At 32.3% G+C, this 20,518-nt stretch overlaps 1 protein-coding gene across 6 annotated transcripts in view; it reads right to left on the bottom strand.

The window, feature by feature from the left end:
* The window catches only part of LOC143186901 (putative G-protein coupled receptor CG31760), a 62,716-nt gene that overhangs the window by 25,788 nt on the left and 16,410 nt on the right, over window positions 1-20,518 (bottom strand). For 5 of the 6 annotated variants that reach the window (XM_076390746.1, XM_076390744.1, XM_076390748.1 and 2 more), the window contains exons 2-5: window positions 15,420-15,580; window positions 9,424-9,594; window positions 8,397-8,601; window positions 2,809-3,043 (exon numbers count right to left, since the gene is read on the bottom strand). In XM_076390746.1, the coding sequence (XP_076246861.1) occupies window positions 2,809-3,043; window positions 8,397-8,601; window positions 9,424-9,573 (590 nt within the window). In that variant the 5' untranslated portion in view covers window positions 9,574-9,594; window positions 15,420-15,580. The remainder of the gene's footprint in view (window positions 1-2,808; window positions 3,044-8,396; window positions 8,602-9,423; window positions 9,595-15,419; window positions 15,581-20,518) is intronic. The other variant, XM_076390745.1, reaches the window with a different exon arrangement.

The following is a 20,518-nucleotide window of genomic DNA, read 5'->3' as shown; positions in this document are numbered from 1 at the left end:
ATCGCGTATACGTGTATGACTTTCTTTGCTTGTGTGAGCGCACGCACACAGCTCAAAACACAAGGAGTCTGCCCCCTTAAATTCTGTCCAGATATGCACATCTGTGAGACGATCACAAACACAATCGACACGTTTGCCATTTGTTACGTCTCGTTACACAAATCATTAATATTCAATCTTAACTCATCTGGGTGTGTGGTTAACACTGGGTTATTGTGTGGAATGTTGAGTACTTGGTAGGGGTGCCAGGAAATTCTTCATCAATGTAGAAAGTTAAACTACGTTACCGATCTGTAATGCAGTAGGGAGTAGAGAGGGAACAAGTCGTTAGTGGGGATGTGAAACTGGGGATTGGCAAGCGACGAGTCCTCCCACGTTCTAGTTCCCCATCACCGACTTCAGCTTGTTCAGTCCCTACTTCCCTCTGCCAGGGAATTTACTGGCAACCCTGGAACTTGGTTATCTCACGATGATGTGTATTGGATGTTGGATGCGTGGTTAACCCTAGATGGTGTTAATAACTTTTATAATTTTTGTAGGCCAAGCGAAGTGTGAATTAGGGAACTAGAGAATTAGATCAACTAAATTGAGATAGTTATAATAAAGCATTGGTTATCCGAGCTGGATTTGCCTCGACCTTTGTTATTTAGAATTTTCGGTATTTTGAGTACTAACGATGAAACTACACAAGGACTTCAAGTAAACCTCAAACTATCACTGAGTAACAGTTTATCTAAAATAAAAAAAATTGACCATGAATTTTTAAGTTGGCGTCAATTCCAATAATCGATGTCTTATTGTAATTTTTATCATTGTAATTTCGATCCCCACACGTCGAAAAGATATTGTATGTTCTCATTTCGTATTCCACGTACTCCACAATCCATCTACCATTAACCACTCATAAACACATTACCTACTGTTAATCATGCGTTTAACAAAGCTTTTTGTTAATATCTCGGAATCTGCGACCGACTGCCGCTTACATGTACCTATAAGAAAAAACATTTCAAAATGTTGATTTTTACAATATGTTTAAATACCATCGAAATCGGTGAGGATCCAGTTCATCGACAACCTGATCGTAGAAATAGTTACTTTGTACTTTTATCGAAATTCCGTACAGACCTATAAGGTTTAACAAATTTTCCTTACGAATTTATTCCCTTGTACGAAAATTTAAAAATATTCGAAACACTTATGTGCCATTTTAAGGCAGAATGTATAGGTATATGTCTTGAGCAGAGATGAGAAAACATCCTGCAAAAAGAATGCGAGACTAATTGGACAGAATGGAAGATTCCATACCTCATCCTAGATACATTTTCGGTGTAAGCGTATTACTGTCCAATTTTCTAAAGAAGAGCCCTTGTGGTTGGGGCATCTAACTTCAAAAGAAAATGCTAGGAAATTATATATCAACTCAGTACGTTCAGCTAAAGTGAGCTTTGAGGTTAGTTTTCAGAAAAGATGCATTGTTGCAGACGAGCAGGGAACAAGTCCTGGGAAATAAGTTCTCTGCAGAATATATTCTTACTTATAAAATATGTACTAATATCTTGATTTCTTGTTTTCTGCAATTTAAAAATTGAACAAATTCAAATAACTGCAGCTCGAAAATAGCAACTTTTATATGCAGCTATATCATAAATTCAATTGTTAGAACCAACTATTCTTGTTATTCTTACATCATAATTCCAGATTAGTAGTATGTTTCTTTAATGCTGAATATTAAGTTGTATTTTTTTAATAAAACGTGTCTGAATTTCCGGTTATACATTTTCTCTTCATTTCTGCGCATAAAATATATTGAGACAGTTTGATCGCTCAATTTTGGAACACCCTGTTACAAAATTAAATTTGTAACATTTAATCTGTAAATATTGGTTGAAAGTAACCATTTGTTATTTATTTTATTGTTCTAATTGTGTTTCATGTATTCTGAAAGTAATTTATTCCAACAAGATTGTGGTGGCACCTTTTAAAATATTTGTGACTGTGGGACAATGTAATATATGATATATTTTCAGAAAGTCCAATTAAGGCCTTGATTGAGTTCTAGAATATAGAATTTCTAATTTCAAAAGGAAGAAAGGGTATTAAAATAATGTTATCGGTTAAAAATAAGAGTTCCAGACAAAAGTTCATGAGACAGTACTAAAATTAAAAACTTCCAACGAATATCAGAAACAAAAACACGTGACTCAGGTCATTTTATCTTACAATCACAGATATTTCATTTTGTACATACACCACAATGATCTATAGTTGGTATTATGACACAGTGAGTCATAAAAATACGAAACAAATACATATACCGCAAGGTTTTAAGAAATGAAAAATGTTATCGACTCAAATACATGCAGTATTTTTGCAAATCTAAAACATAGAGGAATTATATTATACATATTAAATACAATACATAATACATAAATTTAATACACTTGTACTTAAAGAAAAAAAACTAACACATCTGAAGAGCAAAGTATTTCAAAATTATAAGCCACAATTATAATATAACGCAAAATATATAAACAATATTGAAACTGGATGTAAAATATATTTATCTATTCAGAACTTAAAACTACGTATTCTTATATAAGCAATAAATTCAAACAATATTATTCGTCGATGATACTTCTAACAGAGGCTGAAATTATAATACTTTTATTGACAGATAAAGCACACAATGTGTTTCTTTTATGAAATAATGTTAAGCAATTGGTGCATGTAGACTTTTATGAGAGGGTGCGGGAAATGGAGTGAAAGATATTGGATTTCAAATACGATACAGTAGGTCAATCGAACCTTAACTCCGTAGAGGCACCCGCATTCTCGAACCATGGTAAATTTGGATCTGGCGTAGATCCTGGCTGAAATCCATGGCTTTCAATATTTGTAGGTTCTCCGACGCTTCCTGGACTCCTTTTTAACCAGACCGCGTTGATCACCGTACCCGTGGAAGCGTTCAAGGCGATTACCCTTGTCTCTACGGCGTCTTTCACCGACATTAACAGCGATTTTGCTAACGCATCTAAAAGCACTGTATCATATGTTAACGCGTTATTATAAGCAGTAAAATGAAATGCAACTATACATATGTATATACACTGGTCACACTAGTCGCGACTAGAATTTGTTTTAAACTGAGTTATTGCAATTGTTAAATAAAAATTTGAATTTACAGTAACTTTTGTTTTAATTTTTGTTTCAAAATTTTCGTAACCTTTATAAATCTAATCTAATTATTAATTACTAATTATGATTACAATATAATTGTGAACCTAGTTACAGATTACCTGTAACCTTTAAGTGTTACGAACCTGAAATTGTATTTCTATCTGCGCAAAACAACAGTTAATATTACTGTTAACAATTTCACTAGTTTTAGTAATAGAATTTTACATGTTATTAATTTGTTTTATTCTTAATTCAGAATATAAAGAATGGTATTTGATGTTAAAGCTTTTAATCAAGGGGAAAGAATAACTTAACGCATGTGATCCAAGCAATGATACCAAAATCTGATATTTCTAAATTGTTATCGAAAGGAATTAAAATAGTTATGACTGCAAAACCTGTAGAGAAATATTTTTTTCCTCTAAGGCAGAAACAGTAGCAGATCTACTAACAAAACCTAAACGATTTTATTATATTGTATGTATATAATAAATTATTAGGAAAAATAGAACAGGAAATAGAAGGATCATGAGTTCGGTAACCCATAACACAATTTTAATAAAGCCCTATGGTTTTCATAGTAATAGTTATATCGATTTATTTCGATAACAATTTCCAAATTTCAGATTTTCATATCATGTCTTACATAATAACCTCTCTTGCCTCCATCCGTTGATCTTTCACCTTGATTGTTAAAAGTCATAACTGCAATTATTTTTATATTGTATATTAAGAATAGAATTAATATCATGTAAAATTCTATTACTAAAACTAGTAAGACTTCTAATAATAATTTTAAGTGTAATTGTTTTGTGCAATTACAATTATAATTACAAGTATTTTACGCAATTATAATTATAATAATCATTGTAATTGTCCCGGAACTATATTTGACAATTACAATTGTAATTGAAGTCCATAGCAGTTAATGATTACAGAATATACTGCAATTGGATTTGCAATTACATTGCAATTGTAATTTCTCTGTAATTACAATAATTAATGTAACTGATAGTTTAATTAATTACATTTTTAACCGATTATGTTCAACTGTGATGTATACGTTTTATAATTAATTTCACGTTATTAATGAATAGTACTGTGTAGTAGTAATATGATAACAGACCTATCCACAGCTTAGCATATATGTTAGGGAGTTTCTACTACCTTGATTATATTATTAAAGCTATAATGATACCGATTGTGCACATGTAAATTTTTGGACCTATGAACCAAAGTGTATTAAGTTTACTTGTTTTCAGTGCGATTTAATACACTTCGGATCTGGGGTCGAGATATATGTATTTGCAAATATCTGAATTGATATTCGTAGGAAATATTGTTGATCGAAATAGCATTCAGACTAAAATCTTAAGTATTTCTATACTTATTGTATTCGAATATAACTCCGTAAGCTACGTCATAGTTAAGGATAGTGAAGGTTCATTTTTGCTAGTCATAAAGAATTTAGTAACATTGAACAAAACTATATTTATTAGTTAGGCATGTTGTTTATATTAGTTAATTTTCATCTACAAATATTATATTATTATAAATGTATTTTCAAAAAAGAGGGTGACTTGAGCTGCAGTAGCATTACCCATTTGTAAAAATGTTGTTTACAGATACCAGGTATATTTGTGGCTTCTAACCTTACACAAAAGAACAATCACGTAGATATGATCATATGACTAAGACTGATTAGGTTTTCATTCACTTCTATTCATAATGATCTAACCTTAGGATGGCCAACTGTTTGAACTATTACACCGTGAGGCCCACGCTATTCTAGGTCAAACTGACCTGGCGTTGGTCAAATGAGGGTTAAAGTCGATGCCAGCAAGGCAGGCCGATGATCACCTTCTCCTCTCGCATTTGACCTCCCTCCGAAGAACAACGGCCCCACGTAAATACGAGGAGGGAGGACAAGCACAGGCGGAGAAAGTGGCCTTCAAGGGCCTGTCTGGCAACCTCTGACTTTAACCTCTGATTTTAAATTTTAAATTTGTTTGAGTGCTAAGCAAATTTTGTGGATATGTACCAAAAATTCGGAAGTGATTGGGTGTCTATGAAAAAAAATTAATACGAGTAATTATCTAATTAGATCACAAATATTGTGTTATAACAAAAAAAAAAAAAAAAAATATCAAAAAATAACATTTATTCAAATAAATTTACTTTGATTTATTTCTTGAAAAACATACTAAGAAAATTATAATTCACTTAATTCTTGTTGCAATAATGGTTTGCTGTACAAAGCGCGTGAAGTCCTTTTTTGCAAATAAAGCAAATTAAGTTCGATCCTCTAACTCCATTACTATGTTTGTTACTGCACTCCACACCTCGTCGCAAATTCTGTCCAGGTAACTTTTCAAGACCAAATTTGTTGCTTGGAGTGGGTGTTATAGGTGACTTATATGCATCATTTCTGTTCGTCTACCATTGCTTTTCGATTTCGTCAATAATTGGTACTGATAAACAAGCGGCTAATACAATGCTCACGCGAGAAGAAGGCTAAACAAAAGAATACGAGTCTGATTGGCGAGTAGATCCCCACTCCAATTCAGGAATCCTGTTTTTACCTGCCGCCATATGTATTATCCTTATTGGCTGAAAGAAGTGACGAAGATCGATAATGAATCGTGTTAGGATAGAGACTGATGGTGGTGGCAGATGAGCTTAGACAGACCCGTCCTGACACCTATGCCGTTCCACTAGCCTTTCTCTCGCGTAAGCTTCTCTGTGCTTATTCTGTGCAACTTGTGCATGTGAGTAGATTAACAGTTACGACTATCTGTTGTTTTGCTGCTGTGATATTACATTATTGTTCAAAGTTCAGAAGATGATGCCTGGAAATAATGAGAATCTGATTGGTTCCAGTGCCCATCTCCTGAGTTCTAAACATAACATGTCTCACGGTGAACCAATAACAATTTTTTAGTATATCTAGTTCTACCTCCTTAAGGGGGAACACTATGCTGAAGTGTAAAAACACAAGCCACGTTTTTAGAAGTTTTTAGTCCTTTTGGGAAAATATAAATGTAGGTATCAGCTTTGTTTTTCAAATTTCTAAACGTAAAAGTATTGCAAAATGGCGGACAAATTCTGTATTTTCTTCGGGTAGAACACTGATTGCTGGCCGTCGCAGTTGGTAAGAACTAGAATGTCTGAAATACGAAAATTTTATCCGTTCATAAACTAGATACTATTATCTACAATATAGCGTCTGATTTTCTCGATTTTTCAACGTATCAACCTTCTTGACGTATTTTTTGGTGCCTCCCTTGAAAAAGGATCTTTGAATATCTTGAACAGGCTATGTGTTATACTTATTCAGTTTATACGAACTTTTTAACTCAATTGCAGGCACTTAACGATCTACCTTAAATTCTTACTAGTTCTATCTCCTCTGACGTAGCATTTGACTGAACAGAATAGATTGACGAAGGGTAAACTTTATGTCGAGGCACTCAAAATTATTTTTCTTTTTGTTATTTGATAATATTCGGCGAGTAGAATACAAAAATATTTTCTTAACTTTAAGAATTTATTCGATGAAAAATTGTGCATTTGTAAAACTTAATGGTTTCAACTGGCTTGACAGGTTACAGTCACGCCGTATTGGTTTCTATCCATAATATGATTGAATGATGTTTAATGTGTACAAGATCGTAATTATTTAGAATTGAGAAAATTACTCGGATCCCCTAACGAGAGATCCTCTAAGATAAAACTAGCCTCATGATACATGACACATCCTGATACGTTCTTCTATACCAATCAGAAGTACATATAACATCAGCTAATGAGATTACGGATAGGAGCCAATATGATGTCAAAGCCATTTCAAATACGTTAAAGACGCTAAGTTTTAAATATCGTATAACTTTCTAACCTAAAGTTAAGTTATACAGGGTATTACATGTATATGTATCAATATTTTAAAGGATAATAAGATACCCCTAATGGAACACAAAAAGTCCTACAAAATAGTGTCCAATCTACTATCGTTTTACAATAATAACATCTTGAAGTTAGCACCCTGTTTCGAAATGAATAGTAGCTCGCACGTATGGGTGAGACAAACACAGACAAAGAATCCATTGTCTTAGAACAGGGTTGTCGGACTTCTTCCCCATCAGTACTGTTGGACTCTCACCATTAGTCAGTCGGTTCTACCATTAGCTATGGTAGAATTAATTTCAACAGGCGGCTCAGGGCCACTCAGCCCCTCACGCGCCTTTCTGGTGGGACAGAGGAGTGAGCTCACGGATATTCCACACACACGGCAAGTGCGTTCGCGCGCACGGGGAACTGCCGCGGTGGGGAAACCCACCAGAAAGGCGCGTGAGGGGCTGAGTGACCCTGAGCCGCCTGTTGAAATTAATTCTACCATAGCAGTTAGCTGGACGTAGGAGCAAGAACTATGTATATACAGCTCTCTCTCACTTAAGAGTGAGTGTAAGTCAAATAGACATGGTGGGGATCATTGAAGAATGTAAATAAGCCGAGGAAGGAGCCGTGTGCTGTCGGCGGGCCACTAGTTAGAGAGTCCTGATATAGAGAATTTTATTGCTTGAGAAGGTTGTGTTAGTTTCGGAAGGTCCTTAACAAGTGTTAATTCGCTCATAGACACAAGTCCTTTGATGGAACTTCTATTGTAAACGGTCCTTGCTTCCTAGCTTACTCAATCACCTTGAACAACTGACTGCCAGTAGTATTTTGGTCTGTATTTCATATCTGTGTATGTCTTACGTTTGTTTGTTTTTTTTCTATAAGCATTTTTGATGTTTAGTTTTATAAATGTTAAATCGTAACAAATACAACAAAATGCATTAAGACTTTTGTCTTCTATTGCTCCTCTTGGATGTATCTACAAAATTACAAAATCTTCCAATTCTTGGTTTACCATATAAATATGTTAACTTTAAAGCATTATTACTGCAAAGCGAAGGTAGATCGTACACTATGTCATAGGACATTTTGTGATCAAATTGAGGTACCTTATCATCCTTTAAAATATTGAAACGTACATATGTTACATCGTGTCTAATGTTTAACCTAGAGTTCCTAACAGTAAGGGTATACATATATGCGCGTCGAAGTAAAGTTCAGCCTTGACAGGTGATGTATTTTTCTAAACCTCTGACAACTATAGAATAATTACAGTAAATGACACATTTCTTTGAAATCTCTGAAAATGGCTTGTAACTCACCATTATGTTTTGCTGCCCCAACAGTTCCGAAATTTTGGATCATCAATGCGGTCATATCAGTTTTTTGCCTTGCCGTATCGTAACGGCGTGGATCAAGTGCAGCTACAGATGGCAAAGATTTGAAACCAGCTGTAGTAGCACAATCTTCACCTAGTGATCCGGTCGAAGCTGCTTCTATCACATCTAAAGCTTCTTCAATATTCACCTTTAACATAACACAATTTCTCTTTTATAATATTACAATAAATATATGTAGCATTATAATTTTATAATAACCGCGTATTCAAATATCATTTAATTATGTACTGTTTACAAAGTATTTCTACTATTTGTTCGATTAGATAAAGTTTTATTAGATGAACTATTGTTTGTAAAGGATCTAAGCCTGTAGATTTTAATCTTTAACCTCCACCTTTTCGACCATTAGAAAGCTGCTCTTCCATGAACAGGCGTAAATATACAGAACAACAATTATAACTTCACGAATAAGATATTAAGATATAAATGATTAATTTAAACGGTTGTTCTCATGAATTTTAATATTGGCATTGTTACAGCAAAAAGTTTGACGTCCTCAGTAAACACGGAATGGCAGTAGCAATGATCTTTCGTTGGAATACCATAAATTGGTTAGCTTAAAAGAGCTTATTATATTTTTTATATTGTGCTATTACATGGAAAATCCTAAATTCAATTAATTATCCTAAAATTCAAGTACATTATGATTTTTAAGGATATTGAAACGTATCTCGAAGGATTTCTCGAAATGTTGAAGATTCATGATTTTACAGGTATAAAAGTACAGTATTAACTTTTCTCTAAGAAAATGATAACTCTTAAAGTAGTAAACTCATAGGAATGTGCTTTTGGATTCTCTAAAAAGTGTCCAATTCCTCACAGGATGATCCTACTGGATTGCGTAATATTTTAATTTTAGAATAAGTGAAAATATACAATAATTTGAATGACGAAAATAACTGTGTACAAGAAACAAAAGTATCTAATCTCAAATCCATAAAATACTTACTCTTCTTGTATCGAGAATGTCGTTGATGGCGGTTGTTGTAGATGAAAGGGATACCGTAGTTGAAGTAGCCGCCGTTACAGTGAAATACGCCATCATCGTCATCGTCGTGATCGTCGCAGGAAACAGGGCCAAGAGCCAAGATTTGCCCATCCCGCGTCCTGCTCATTTGTACTTTAAAATAAATGCATCGTTGTCAATTGAATTTTTATTAACTCATAGCGTGGGTATATTAATACAGGTTGTACCAAATAAAGTGCTACAAGCTGTTTTTTCAGTATCATATAAAGACGTCGACTTCGTTCTTCGTTTAAACTAAATGGCACACAGGGACTAATATTTCAGCGTGCAACAAATTTTCTTGAGATGACTGCTAGGGAGAAAAAAGGACTCAAACATTTTTTTAAATAAGTTGCCGACCATTTAATCTAATCAGTTTTTCTAAATGAGAAGTTAACTGGCGAATTGTACACTAAATTGTTAGAAACAGTTACGAGAATCATTGGAAGACGTGCCATTTATAATCGTGGGTCGTATAAGGTTCATGCATGATAGTGCTCCACTTTATTTTTGTCAACTAACGAGACAGTTTTTAAACGAACGATTCTCAATATTTTGAGATTCATTTATTAATGAATTGGTCATAAAGGACCAATTAACTGGCCATATCGATCGGCCGAATTTAGTCGCGTAGATTTATCTTTCTGGGAGCACTTAAAGGTTTTAGTTTATAACTAAAACTAAATAAATAATGATAATTAAAAGAGATAATTATAACTAAAAAGATAATTATAACTAAAACTAAATAAATAATGTTCAGGCATTATGACTGTGTATTCAAGACAGTGGCCAACGAATTCGAACAATACGCCTAGTTTTGAACAGATGATAAGGTCTATGTAGATAGTAGAACAATTGATATAATGCAGAAACCGCTATAATTCAGAAACAAGGTCATATCGGACATATATTTATGTAAATCTTGCTTTTTGTTTCAGTACACTGAATATATCTCTGAAGCTATGCCCATATATTTTGAAACACTCTGTATAAATAAGTTTAGAAATGCGAAAGTTAGTGTGCTAATTTATATACAAGGATGTAGACGTACAAATTACATATCACACATGTACTACAAAAGTGATTCAACTTGATGACCCGTCAGATGGTACTTCTGTTACCCTTAATATTTAAAACAAAAACACATTACTATCTAAAAATGTGACACATTTTGGATTATAACGTGAATCATATAGCAAAAGTATGTATTACGAAAGTGTAAAACTGAAGTATTTAATTCGACTGAAATATTTAATTTCGATAAAACGAGGAAGTTATATGCTTAACATTTAAACTTAAGACAGTTTCATCGACTTTGTGGATCAATATAAGTACGAACACTTGTTACATTTCGAATTATGTGATTATTGAAGAATGATTTTATTACATTTTGAGTTATGTTCATTTAACGAATTAGTCGGATTTTCACTTTTGTGTATTTCAGGAAAGAGATATTAGTATCATTTTTTATTGTGACCTTCCTACAAATTAAATTAAACTTATTTTCTACTTGTATAAAAGCAAAAAAGATTTGATAGCAATGTTTCCAAAAAAAATTCGAAAAATCTAGCAAGAGAATATAATACAATGTTGGAAACTTATTTTAAAAATATAATTAAATACTTCTTCAATGATTCACATGTTACAGTTGAATCCCAAAAAAGTTGTTTTGTAGTGTCATGTAATTCCGAATGACATATTGTCATGCGGAAGTATAAATTAAAATCAAATAATAAGCCGAATTACCACGTATCTCCAATGCACAACGATGAAGATAACTTGGACTACATAGAGACATAGATCCGTATTTTATAAGTTGTCTGAAACTATAAGTTCTTTGGATATTACAAATTAGCTTAATGTTCAGATCGAAAATGAACTCTCCAGAAAAGCCAAATAGGAAGTAAAATCTCAAAATTGGAGAAATAGTAAAGTGAAATTGTTAAGAAATTCTGGAAAAGTCTACGTATAGGAAATTACAACCGCCTTGTGGAAGAAAATGTAGATTAGGCTCTACTAGAAAAATAAGTCATATAATTAGACACGAAATTTTCACTTCTTACTAAAATTTTGCTGATTTACGCAAACAAAGGCAATTTGTTCCTGTACAATTGTAAATTTTGAATAATTTAAGAAGTTTTGAAGAACAATTCAAGTTGGTGTGCCTAACCTCAACTAGCCGAAACCATCCAGCAAACTACTTTCATGGGTGGGGTTTTCTGTACTTAACTTACGTTAGCGAACATCATGTTCTTTTTTCTTTTTAATTTTAAAACTTATGATTGCCTCGAAAAAAATGTTGGTGTGCGTGATCGAAACTTACTGCTTACCGGTGGCAGACTAAGAATTTCATAAGTAGTTTCTCTACTGATTCTGAAACTTTTTATTATGTAAAGTTATTATGGAAAAAGTTATCGAGAACGCTTCTTAAATATTTAAACGTTCATCTTCGTTTAAAAGTAAAATAAAATTTACTTTATTTAACGAAAATAATTATGAACTACAGACTAAAAAATTATACAAGTAACTTTAAACTATTATTCAATTATAGAATTTATTTTTATGCATATTCGTCTTCACTTAAATTTACATCTGTTTCTTTTGGTTCATCTAAGCAATCAGAATCATTGCTTTCTTCATCGACAAGAAGAATGTCTTTAACCTTTAAAGGGATGGAATCTCTGACGTACCAGAGTGCTACCAATTTACTACCTTTGAAATATCATCTACGGTCTTCAGGTCGATGTAAAATACAACGAAGGTTACTGGCATTCTGACACATAAATAAATGTCACATTAATAAATCTGTACCTCAGAGTCAGACTAACTCAAGTCCATTTCTTTCAATGTTAAGATTTTTACAGAATCTTATTGCTTTCTCTTTCTTTTAGTAGGATAATAGATGTTATAAAAGATATAAGACTATTTCACTATTCACGCAAAACGTTTATGGATTTTTTTTGTTCAAGGTTACGTGAAGGTCATAATATTACAGTCATTGGATTGGTTTTACCTTCAAATTTTATTAGACACTTTTAACAGTTTTCATGAGAGACTACAATTCACACATGAAATAGAGAAAAATTCAAGTCTAAAGCAGAGACATAATACCCGTATTTTTTTCTAGTCGGTATTACGTCAGCAACGCTATACGACTGAAATGATATAAAATCAAAATCAAAATAAAATAGTGGTATTATATCGGTATTCTTATTATAAGACAACGTAATTATAGGTTAGTCCTTTTTATATGTGTGATTAAAAATAGTAATAAAATATGTATTTAACAATAAAATAAAATAATCTATAAACATCTTTATTTACATATATGTAGATGTGTTTAGTTATTATCCTTATTAGCATTATGTATGTTTTTGAGTTCGATGTGGTAGATTATCGCGTGTCGAATGTCATGCGATTCTTCAAAAGAGATGACAGCGAAACAAGCGATAAGACGATATCGATGGAAAATAGAGAGGGTTCTAACTTGTTAAAGAACATTCTATGGCGTGACTGGTAATCGTCAACGCGTGCGGCACGATATACATATGCTCGGAGACTTGTTACTTATAATTCTTTAATATTGTGAACTCTCTTCGCTACAATATTAGTATTTCTTCCTCATTCATAGTTGATAGTTAATTGAACTGTTTGAACATCAAAAGAGCCTCTTAAATTAAATGATTTTTACAGATGTCAACGCTATAATAATTATCTCAGCGATTTAATATCGCCACTTTAAACTATACCAAACTATACCAGACCTATACTGTACCAAAATATGTACTTCGAAGAAACTATTGTATTATTTCACTGTTTCAGTGAACAATATCTTAAAAATCATAATTAAATGAAGAAACCAAAAAAATACTGGTAAATATAGCTTAAAATATCGATATTTTTTGACCGCGGTTTGACGTAAAATCGGTATTTCGATATTTCAGTTTCTAGAAGGGTTAACAATAAGATATTACAACCGATGTTTGCTGGTATACGTCCCTGCTTTAAATTTCCTTGATATCACTGTAATGAGATCTGAAAATAGGTTCAAACTAATTGGTACCATAAATCAAGTTGGTCAGGAAAATATATAAACTACTTTTCAACTCGCCCCATGCAACCCAAAATTGGCTTAATCAAAGACTTAATTGATCTTGCTATCCTACTTTCTAACCCTGAATATCGACAAACCGATTTGAAATTAATTCAAAAACCCTTTTGTTGTAATAGCGACCCCAGTATTTTGATTTTGTTAATTATTAAAGAACGTATTTTTTAATTTTACTTCTAAGATGGAAAATATAATCGTTATTTCTTATGTAAACAATATCTCCTTGGGTATAAAGAGAATTCTTTGAAAAGGTAGGAATGCACACAATTTTTAATATACCTCTAACCTTAAAACAACTTTTTCCACTTATTATCGGCAAAGTGCTGTTATTAAAGAAATCGAACATTCTTTATTCAATTCTTTGTATGGGCTGCAATCAAGTCTACATTAGGCCAAACATCTAGAAACTTTTCAAGACGCATCCATGAGCGTAAAAACAACGTTTCCTTGCCTCCTCCTTTACCTACCACTTTGACTAAACACTCATCAGAATTTGATCATAGATTTGACTGTGACAATGTTAAAATTGTGCATGAAAAAATCAAATTACACCAAAGGATTCTGTTAAAAACGCATCAATTTTAGGTACGAAAAGCCTAAAAGTTACAATTGCTATTCAGTGTAATCGAATAAGTAATACCATATAATGAAGATATTTAATTCAAACAAAATTTCTTACACGTACATTTTGTCTTGTACTTTATGGCCAATAAATGAATACATAACTTCTAACGTATTATGTACTTGACTTAACTATGAATGTTGCAAATTGTTAGATAAAAATAAAATCTGCTATTAATTATGGCAAACAGTAGAGAGGTAGCACGATTTGAAAAAATTCCATTATTCTCTTAACTTGATACGTTAACAAGTTTCTCATGACCTTGTATTGGTCGCTTAGATGTTTACTAAATTCGTAGTCGTTCACTTACTGGCACATGAAACACTTGCGAATTCCGATTCCCACAATCATGATAAAATATTTTCCAATGTAAGTTACTTTCTGTTTTTTCTTGAACCTTTTTATTTCAGTTCAAATAATTGAATATCGTGTGTTTTCTCTTTCCTAGACACATACATTTTTTACAATTTTTCCTCAAACATGGTCTTAACCTAGACCACGAAAAATGCAAAATTGTTTTGATTTCTTATAACAAGGACCATAACTTTGCACCGAAACCATGTTTCTGAATTTATTATGTGTTTAGTAAATAATTTGTTTATAAGGTCACAAGCAGTTCTTGGCTGCTCTTGAAAAACTTTTTTCTTTGAATTGTATCAGCTATGTAATACATGTGTGATATGTGTATTTCATAATTCAAGCATGTACATTCTACTTCGTCTTTTTCGTAACAACATCTCGCAGGAGAGCTTAGCATCAAATTAAACATGTTGTCAAGCTGAATGCAAATATGCTGTGGAAAAATGCTTACTAATACAAGGAAGTCTCATGAAGAAGAGTTTCTTCTTTTAAGTCTGTTAGACATAAATAAAATCTAAGAAAAATGTGCATAAAACCACTGATTGTGGTACAATCAATGATGCAGCTGATACGTATATGTTACAAACAAAGTCCGAATGAAAGACAATTTTCGTTTTGTCCAAGCAAAGTCCGAAATGTCTAACGAAATCTAACGCAGACTTAACCTATCATTGCTCAGAAGTTTGGACTTTGTCTAGACAAAATGGGAATGGTCTTAGTTCGGACTTTGTCTGTTCATATGCATGTATATATGTATACCTATGAATATTGTGTTCAATTTTTATAACAGTAAAAAACAGTATACACAATAAGATATTCGAAGTACTTTCTTAGACTTAAACGAACCTTTTTCTCTTGTATTCAAGTGGTGCCACATTTGAGCCTTGGATCGGTGAGACATTCATCCACCCTCTCCAACACCTTGGACATTTTGCGTGTTTGATCTCTTATCTTCCTTTGATAATTTACTATTTTTAGTAACCGTTTATTTCGTAGAAGTAGTCCTCCTTAACAAAAAAGAAATTATGAAATTAAAAAACCCTTCAATCAAACTAGTTTTAAAAATATTTATTTAATAGCAATAAAAAGAATTTTAGATATACAGGTTGTTCGATAGCAGGTGAGTAAAATTTCACGGGCTAATTAAGACGAAAATCAAGAATAACAAATTTTATTTGGTAATAGTAAATACAGTAATGTAATGCATATCTGCGTCCAGTATGACTCCCACTGGGAGTATTCAGTCCCTTGGACTGCTAAGAGTTCCTATGTGCTAGAGAAGGAATACCTCTAAAACAAAGATAGCACTAGGGCTTAGCAGAAAAAAGTATGGAATTCTAAATTTTTTATCACATTTGAACACAAGTACAACCAACCGATTCCTTATGTGTTGTCGATGAACATGATACCAAATAGGACATAGTTAGGAAGGTTTATAAAGAAATTATCTACAAAAAACGATTTTTACAATTTTACCTTAACTCCATTAAAACTAGTCCGATTTGCATAAAAGGTACATGAAGAGTTTTAATAAGTGGCAATGAGTATTTTCGTTAAAAACAGTACTTTCGGGACGGACTCCTTGGGGTGCCTCGTTTGTTGGCGCTTGGCGCACGTTAATTTATGGCTTTTAGGTTTATGGCTTTTCCGCAAAATGTAAATTTTGTTGTTATGCATGTTACCATTATTAAAGTGATAAAGATGAATACCTTATGTCTTGCCGATTAAAATGGTACCTTTAATGCAAATTTTAATGAAGTTAGGGTAAAATTGTAAAAATCGTTTTTTGTAGATAATTTCTTTATAAACATTCCTAACCGCGTCATATTTGGTATCATGTTCATCGAGAAAACATAAGGAATCGATTGGCTGTACTTGCATCGAAATATGTTACAAAATCTAGAATTCTATACTTGGGAATGCCAAAGTCTAATCTGATTTCTAGCTTTTGTGACTGCATTTTTCCTTGAATTTCGGACCCTTGCTGGAGTAGCTCCCCAGGGGTTACCCAACATCTGAAGTAGGAGGAATGTTCTAGGGGCAAATAGTTGTTACGGTTTGGGTGCAGTTATGCGTTATACTACTGTATTTGAACGAGGTAGTGGCTATCATAGACACTAAAGAACTTCACACAACTGTGGTGGAATTCCACAACAGTAAATTAAGGCAATGATTATGATGAACACTATTTTCCTCTGGCCAATTCTTACTGCGAGCTTTGCACTGGCAATGACGCAATTCAATCTGCTAGCACCATCACATATGTATGATGCACTGATGATGATAATTCTGTTTTCTTACAGTACTTATATACTAATCATTTTCTATCTCATTGTAAAACAGAAAACAAATGAAGTTTGCTTTTCATGTTTATAAAAGTAGCAAGTCTCAGTTTCTTTATACGTGAAGCAAAAAAGAAAGTAGATGTTGTGGAACATTTTTTCCAATTTCGTATAGAACGTCTTAACGTTTTATCATTACTTGTTACTGATACATTTTAGGAGGTATAGGTAATAAAATATTGTTGCATTCAACTTTCGTAGTAAAAAATACCAACTTAAGAGTATAGTTACTCTTCGATTCATAAAAAATATGCATATCGGCTACATAAATATTGAAAGGAGAAAAATATTTAATTTATATTTCATCGAAACCTACTTTCAGAACAATAGGTATGTATGTATATCTCTTGTATGCCAATTTTTTAATAAATCAATATTTCTGTAACAATCCCAAATGGCATTTACATTTTTTTCAGCATTTCATAGTTATCCTTATACATTAGAATAATTCTATTAAAATCTCTCGCACATTTGTATCACAACAACGTTTACATAGATTTGACTATTTTGGAATTTGCCAAATTTTCAAAATTGACCTATTAGATGCCTGTTGAATAATCGCCAGAACAATTTCACTAATCGCTACGACAATATGGACAAAAATATTACATTACTTCACACCAAAATATTATGTTAACTCTGAAATTTGCTCACAATCTCAATAGACAATAAACTTAATTATATAATCCTTGCCATATTTTAAACCATTCAACGACGAAATATTTCAGCATTTCCAGATAACACAGATAATAAACGTAACAAAAATAAATACTTACACGACAACTAAAAAAATTTGAAGTCACAAGTTATTTTCACTATAATTCTACTACATTACAGAGTTTAAAATTTAAACCAAATTACTATTTTCTAAAAACTATTTCATTAGAGATTGAGTATCAAATCTTTTTCTGAAGAAAGGAGTTGCAAGAATGGTGAAAATAGAAGAGGGTTGCGTTTCGTACTGGTTTTCGTAATGAACTCCTTAGTCTTATAATTGAATTTAGCGATAATCGAATCAAGTTAGAAGACATATTTATATGAATAAATAATTAAATGACCACTTTTATAAACATGTGGCTTTGGAAACTCTCCTTAGAGTCAGTTTAAGCACCAGCGAGAACTTCTAGGTCGTCTCTAGCAGTAGAAAGAAGAACCCTGTTCGTTCGGACAGTGCCTCTTTATCAATGCATAAGTTGTATTGAGTTTATTTAATACTTAATAGAATTATAATTTAATGAACATAACCTATAATACTACATTAACCAAAGCTACACTCGTGCACGGTATTTCGAGGATAACCTTCATATAACTCAGTTTGTAAATTGCAAGAGCTCTTGTATGAAAATTATGCATATAAATATTACATATTATTTCTACACATGTATCATACACAGAACAAGGTTTTGTTGAATAATTTATTGAATGACGATAATGTAACGCGTAAATTACATAACAATAATATGAAATTTGGATCAGATGAGATTATGATATACCTAGATAAATAACATTGTTTACTAAGTTTTCTATATGAATATAGAATTAGAATATAGAAAGGAAAAAATCTATATTTCTATATACTGTTTGCTAAAAAGATACTCAAGCTTTTAGATTTCAGTTTTCAACTGAATCTCATCAGATACGTACTCTCACTATTGTTATAGTCCCTTGAAAAACTTTTACATCAAACTCAATAATCTATCGTTAACATGCAGTCCTAAGTCATAAGAGTCACAAGCATTTTAATGGATGAAATTATGTGATCAGAATGAGTGGTTGCATATTCGTTCTTTAATATTACTAGACAAAAGCTTAATAGAAAAATTGCAAAACTAAATCCTTCTCTAAATTTCATTCCATTATGTTTTTACGTGTGCAATAAACTAAGTGTTACTGTTTATCCCAATAAATCGATAGTATCAAAATATATTATGCAATAAATATCAGCGTAAATAATAGTTTAACTAACAGTTAACGCAGACTGCGCTTTCAAGCTTTGTCCACCTGAAATTGTTGCAATAATTTAATTATTGCGAAATACTTCTGCTCCATGGGAACACTATATTCTTGTTTTGTTTCTGATATTTTTATTCGTGGCGTATTTCAAATAAATAGGTGCAAATAATTCTCAACCGATCAGCAATCATCACTGTCTTCTCTATCACTCCCTTGAGGATCGCTAAATGTTATCACCCTCTGGAGACATTGAAATTGGTGAAATTTGCGATTTAATGCGAGGAAGAGATAGAGAGTTCGTACAAACAAGATCGTTTGTCGTTTGACAAAGATGTTAGAGAATTCGACCGAGTTATGGTATTTTGACTAAAAATACTTGAGATCGGTAATCTGTAGTATTAGATATAGTAATTATAACACACGGGCAATTACGAAAAATTTTAATGTTGTACATGAAGTGATATACAATATGATTCAAATCAACGCTATAGTAAACGTTAAATTGAATGCATGTAACACCAGAAATGCACATCAGGACCGTAGTATTTGGTATTTAGATAGCATACTTTAGATGAAACATCTACAAAGTATTTATCAAAAAATTTCCATTATGCATTGAACGTCATTATTTTACGTATTTATTTTATATTTATTTTCGCAAAAAATATGTTGAGATGGAACTAACAGAGCTATCCGAACAATATGTTATTAATATTGAATTTCTGTTTCTATGCTCTCTAGGAAATACAAAAAATACACTGCTGACTTTGAGGGAATATTTTTTCCTGTCACTTTAAATAAATTAACTTTGATTTCAACAGGTTTGTTATACCACATCTAGTCATAGTTGCGATGTTTCATTTATTTACGTTCCATACGTTTCAATTCTCGTCAAAGACTCCACGTAGATTATTTTAGAATAATTAAATCTAGATTTTTATGGGAAAAAAGAATAACAAAAAAATAGAGTAAGTACAAATATTATTTGAAAGTTATCGTGGTAAAAATACCTACATTCTATACATTTAAAAATAGCAGAAGTTCAATAAAATTTGTACAGGAACTTTATTATTTGTAATTCGAAAGTAGATCACTTTTTTGCTAAAATGAGAAGAAGAAACATGCATTAAGGGTTTAAAATTCTAATGAAAAAATGGAATTTGATCACTTCATTGTTTATATTTATATCTTTAGAAAAATAGAAATTGCATTGTTCCTGTGAGAACTCTATAGCACAGTAGAAACGATCGATGCAGCCACCAGCACACCAGCCAGCCCTAGATTACACTCCCCTGTCCCTTCTTGTCACCACGCTCTCTCGTGATCATATCTTTGTCTGTCTGACGCATCATGTTATTTTCTCTTCATTTTCTTAGCATCCGCTTATTTTATATTTGTTTCTGTTGCTTCACATCATTTTGGGTATCTTACATTTCCTTAATTTTGTTCTACGCTTCAGGGCAACTGTGCGTTATAAACACTTCTCGTATATGTGTCCTTAATTCCATCCTTTCAGCAGTCCTGCTAAATTGTCTTTACGTGTGTTGCTGTTGTTTGTATTTATTTGAAATACTTCTGTGTACAGTGTGAACAGATTTACTAGAATATTCATAAACTTTATCCTTTACTGGTTACAATGTACACGTATAA

Source organism: Calliopsis andreniformis, unplaced genomic scaffold, assembly GCF_051401765.1.
Source record: "Calliopsis andreniformis isolate RMS-2024a unplaced genomic scaffold, iyCalAndr_principal scaffold0022, whole genome shotgun sequence".
NCBI lineage: Eukaryota > Metazoa > Arthropoda > Insecta > Hymenoptera > Andrenidae > Calliopsis > Calliopsis andreniformis.
This window is presented reverse-complemented; position numbering and strand designations above follow the sequence as displayed.